The following is a 5190-nucleotide window of genomic DNA, read 5'->3' as shown; positions in this document are numbered from 1 at the left end:
AGCTTTCATAAAGCCAACACCTGCACCGGGATGCAAAGCAGCTCATCCCATAACGGACCCCATTGATTTATTTAATTGGAGGATTGGAGGCTCTCGATTTGCAGGCAGGGGAGAGCCAAGCTCCCACGGTGCCAAGCAGGAGCCGAGGGTACGGGGACATCTCGGCAGAGCAGAGGGGACGTGCCCCGAGGGAAATAAAGAGCATCTCCAGAACTCACCACAGGCACCGTCACAGGCTGCTTTGCCATCCCCCCGTAGGTAACCATGGTTCCTTTGGGCCTGAGAGAGGAAGGGAATATTTGGTTACACGGTCCCCAACGCAGCTTTGACCGTGCAACTTGTCCCTCTGCCCTCCCCAACCCCACGGGGGCACCGGGGGGGCTGTGCTCACACCAAGGGCTCCCCCAGCCACCCCTCAGAATCCGCTTTCCAGAGCTCCCCTCTCGCTCCCGTGCACCATGAGCTGAATTTGCAGCTAAACACACCAGTTATTCCTGGCCAAGACCTGAGGGATTTTCATAACTGGACTTCAGGTGCCTCCAGCCACCAGCAGCATTTGAGAAGTGCAGCGATGGCGAGTTAACTTCAAGTCACTGTTACCCTCCAAACGCACTTCTCCTCTTTCCAAAACTTCCACGATGACCAACATCTCCGGCCACCACTTGCTCTCCGGGGGGAGCGGGTTTGACCAAGAACGCCTGGTGCCAGCTGCTGTCCCCAGGCCACCACCCAGCCAAACTTACTGCAGATGCCGCAGCATCTCCGTGGTGCTTTTGCCTCCGACGCAGTTCAGGGCGAGCCGGGGCTTCGGGATGCTCTGCAAGGGTTTAACAAGAAGATTCCTAAATTTTAAGGCTCCTTTCGAGGATGGGACCATGGTTCTTAAGGGAGCAACTGCCTTAACCTTAACATTTACCGGGAGGCAGCTAAGAATTGTAGAGCTAAAATCTATGATCTTGCAGTAACAAAAAAAAAAAAACAACAAACCAAAACCAGAAAAGTCCTCAACTTCTGGGGCTAAATCTTCATCTAGAGAGAGATTTGTCCTTCCCACCATCCCTGCACCCTTCCCCGCAGCACAGAACTGCAGGGACACCTCTGGGTGATCTCTCCAGTGGGATCAGCATTGAGGTACCTTAAATATATCTTTCATTTCTGGCTTTCTCAGCGTCTCCTCTGTGACAACGTGGTCTGCGCCCAGGGCCATCAGCCTCTCCACCAGCTTTGGGAGATCAGGTCTAGAGGAGTATTAAAAAAAAAATAAAAAAGACTCGATGAGCCAGAAAAACAGTGTCACCTTGTCCCCCCTCCTGCTCAGACACAGCTTGGGGACAACAGGGCAGAGGCTGGAGGACACCCTGGAGGGGCAAATACTGGATTGCACGGGATGACCAGCTTCAGCTCCCAAGCTTGCTGAAACCTCCTGCCAACCCCCAGCCCAGGCTGAGAGCAGCTCCTGCCCCTCGGGAGACTTCCCCCTCACCCAGGGGACCCACCTGTCCCTCACCACATTGATGGTCTTGATGCCGGAGGCTTTGGCGATCTGGATGACAGCCTGGCCCACGGCGCTGTTGGCAGCGTTCTGGATGACGGAGTCGCCTGGATAGAAATAAATCCAGATTTTCTTTGCCAAAGCGACCGGCAAATACCCCTCCCTTTCCCTTCCCGGATTTCTTTCCACCCGGCCAAGCCGTACCGGGCGCCAGGGTCTCGAAGTCGGTCAGCATGCGGAAAGCCGTGCAGGGGTTGACGCTCAGGGTGGCTGTGCACAGCACTGGGATGTCGCTGGGCACCTTCAGCAGCATCTTCTCGGGGAACACCCCCCTCGTCCGCCACGTCCCTGGGATACCGGTGGCAGGAAGGGGGACAAGGGAAAGGAAAATGTTAGGAGACTCCAACCCATGCCACAGCCTTAACGCCGGTCGTGGCAGCATCGCTGTGCCATGTGTCGTCTAAATCCCAGAGAGCGGGTGATGAAATGTTTTCCCGTATGGCTAAAATATCGCGAGAGGCTGGGGATGGATCCCCTGCCTCCCACTGAGATTTATCACCATCGAAATCTAATCATTTCCCAGAGGGATAACGAGGCCAGGACTCCTTGGGCACAGGGAGCGTGCAGAGATAATGGAAATACTCCCCATCTTACGGGTGAGCCCATATATTCAATGCCAATTTACTTAGATTGAGTCCCTCTGTATTTATATCCAATTTAAGCCCCCATCATCCATTCACTTTTTAAAAAATGTTTAAAAAGATCACATTTGGATCTTAACTTGATAGCTTTCCTTCTCCCATTAAGTGAAAAAGCCTTTTAAGAAGAAACAGGCAAAGAACAAGCTGTTACACTAAACCAGACCTGACAATTTTTCTGGCCATTGGCATCTTGGAGGAGCACAAGAGACATTTATTGGAAAATAAATTCCCATGCATTCCCATCAGAGCACTGCTAAGGAGAAAACTGTAACGAGATATAACCATGACCTTGCACAGGTTAAATGCTTTATCCCGGGTCTTTAAAGATGCTCTAAGTAGCTGTGACAAACCGCGGTTGTTTCCACAGAAGCAGATATTGCTGTGACGCTTTATAACGGCTCAGAAGCCCCATAAAAGGTCCACGCTATAGAAAAGTAGATTATTTCTAAATTAAAGTTTAGAGTAAGCAACGGCATCACTACTGCTTCTATTGCAAGTGCTCCAGGCTTTCGTGGTATGTGACAGGAGCCCCTTCCCTGGGTCCCCCCATCCTTCTCCAGAGCCCCCCGGGCACGAACATCACTCGCTGCGGCTGAGGATCAGGTCCTGAACTTGCTTTAAAAAAAAAAATTAAAAAATACAAGGCGGAAATAATAAAACTTAAACCAAGATATGAACAAGTGGGAAACGAAGATGCCTTGGTGCATGTCCAGCATTTATCTCGATGCTTCTCGTCTGAGACAATCCAGGCCATTACACTTAGGATGAGGCTAATACAGCGCTAAACAGGTTCCAAGTGCTGCTTTCCTCGCCCGACGTTCTCTAATGGAGCTTTTTTCCCCCCCATTCTAAGCCACATCCGATCAGATGTAACTGCTGCACGCAGGAGGGGCACATGGCTCTCCCCACACCCAGGAAAAAGGAGGTTTTGCTCCGGTACCTCCGAAATCCCCGCACCACGCCTGGAGCATCAGTTTGCACCAGAGCATGACCACGGGGTTGCTCTCCGTGGAGGCTTGGGCAGCTCCTGGAGGGCTCCACCATCCTCAAAACCTCTAAGAAGAAACTCTACGGGTCAGGGGGGTGCAGAGGAGGACCCTGCTGGTGAGCAAGGGTGCAGGGGTGCCGTGGCTCCGCACTCACCGAGTCCCGTGTCTGCCGGGATGACCCAGTCCCCAGGTTTCAGAGCCGCCACGTGACGCCCGACCTCCAGCACTTCCCCAACGCCTTCGTTCCCTCCCACGGCCGGCAGCGGGGAGAGGATGGCGTAGGTCCCTGCCGGGAAGCCGGAGATAAGCTGGAGATCTTGTCATACCCAAACCTCCCCATCCCAGGAGCCACCTCCAAACCCTCCGAGATGTCCCGCTGGGGGCATCGTGCAAGAATTAACACGCAAAAAAGACCCACACGGTGCGTTACCTTGGATCATATTGATGTCAGCGGGATTTATTGGAGCTGCCAACATCTTGACGTGGACATCGGAGTCCCCCAGCTTGGCCACCTCAAGGTCTTTTAGTCTGAACAGGGAGACACAAAGGAAAAATGCATTAATCCAGGCTTGGCTGATGTCTTCTGCACCTTGGTTTAGGCTGGGAGGGATCCCTGTACCACCTACACACACGTTAGACTTAAAATAAGCAGCACTGGGTTCCCCACCTCATCTATATTGCTACAGCCTGGGCTCCTCCAGTGGAGAAACCCCAATATTCAATTCGGACAATCCCACTGGGATTCCTCTGTCCCCAGGGAGTGGCAGGTAGTGATGTCCACATCCACCCCAACCCTCCCTCTGCATCGTGCAAATCCCCTCGTCCATCACTCCAGCCGCCCTGTCCCTGCACAGGGGGGCTGTTGTGAGCACTTTCCTCTCCTAATTCGCAATTAGGATGATGAAGGAGACTCCCAGGAGGTCCCCAAAACCTCATTTGGAGAGTCTGGGAACAGCGAGGTGCAGGATACAGCCCTGCAGCTGCTGAGCACGACCGAGAGTCCTGATTTTGGTGGATTTTGCTCAAAACCATGCGTTCCTGGCAAGGTCACGAAATACGAAGCCCGGTGCATATTGAACATCCAGGCAGGACTGAGCAAACCACGGGATGAAATCAGCTCCCGCCTCAAAGCAACCTGCAAGGCTTCCGCAGGAGAGCACAGCGACTGCACCCTGCTTAAGGTTTTAAAAAATAAAAATTAAATGAAAACCATCATTACAAGACACAGGAACTGATCTGGAGGCTTCGCTGCCTCCCGCTCCCTGGCCCCCCGCAATGCCATCTCCATGCTACATGTACTTTTCTGCTTTGTTAGGCAGCAAATTAAATATTTTTGGGCTTTGCCACCTTCTGCATATCCACCTGATGGAAATCCCTTCCTTTTTCTTGAATAAGGTTAAATTTTGAGGTTAAAGTTAATACCACGCAGCACCCCCGCAGAGCATCAGCCCTATGCCAGCACGCTGGGCATGAACCCACCGCTCAGATTTCGATTCCATTACAAAAAGAAAAAACACATTTGTATTAGACAGACAGGCAGATTTTTGAGGGAGGCTGCTAAAAGCCAACCACCCAACAAAATCTTGCGTCACCAGGCAAAGTAGCGGTCACAGATCTTAACAAATTCAGGGGATTGCGCAAAAAAAAAAAGCCCCTGTTGCCGCTGGGTGGGGGGTTTACGGCTCATCCAGCCTCGCTTTTACAGGAATTCGGATATTTTCAGAAATCTGCAAAAAAAGTGAAGTCACGAGACCCAAGCTGGCTTTGCACACGCAGCAAACCTGAGGAGCCACTGGTGGTGATATGCACTTTTGCACAATTAAATGGTCAGAAGGTAAAGCAACTGTTTCCCCCTAAAAAGCCCGGGGGTTCACATCTAGGTGCACCCTGGTAATGGGTTGGCACCTCCTGAACTTCTAGGGGTGGCCTGAGCCAGTTCAAGCAGGGCAGCAGGTCCTTGAGGCCTCCTCACGCAAAAAAAAAGGAAAAAAAAAAGCCATAAAATCCA

General features: G+C 52.0%; 1 protein-coding gene across 1 annotated transcript in view; it reads right to left on the bottom strand.

Moving 5' to 3' along the window:
• The window catches only part of MECR (mitochondrial trans-2-enoyl-CoA reductase), a 4381-nt gene extending 678 nt beyond the window's left edge, over positions 1–3703 (bottom strand). The window contains 7 exon segments of the mRNA XM_009876903.1: positions 219–279; positions 744–817; positions 1136–1238; positions 1497–1599; positions 1697–1840; positions 3337–3468; positions 3613–3703. Of these exon segments, the coding sequence (XP_009875205.1) occupies positions 219–279; positions 744–817; positions 1136–1238; positions 1497–1599; positions 1697–1840; positions 3337–3468; positions 3613–3658 (663 nt within the window). The 5' untranslated portion in view covers positions 3659–3703.
• Positions 3704–5190: the final 1487 nt, after the last annotated feature.

Source organism: Apaloderma vittatum, unplaced genomic scaffold (genome assembly GCF_000703405.1).
Source record: "Apaloderma vittatum isolate BGI_N311 unplaced genomic scaffold, ASM70340v1 scaffold28069, whole genome shotgun sequence".
Taxonomy (NCBI): Eukaryota; Metazoa; Chordata; class Aves; order Trogoniformes; family Trogonidae; genus Apaloderma; species Apaloderma vittatum.
The sequence above is the reverse complement of the archived record's forward strand: the minus strand, read 5'-3'. Positions and strand labels throughout refer to the sequence as shown.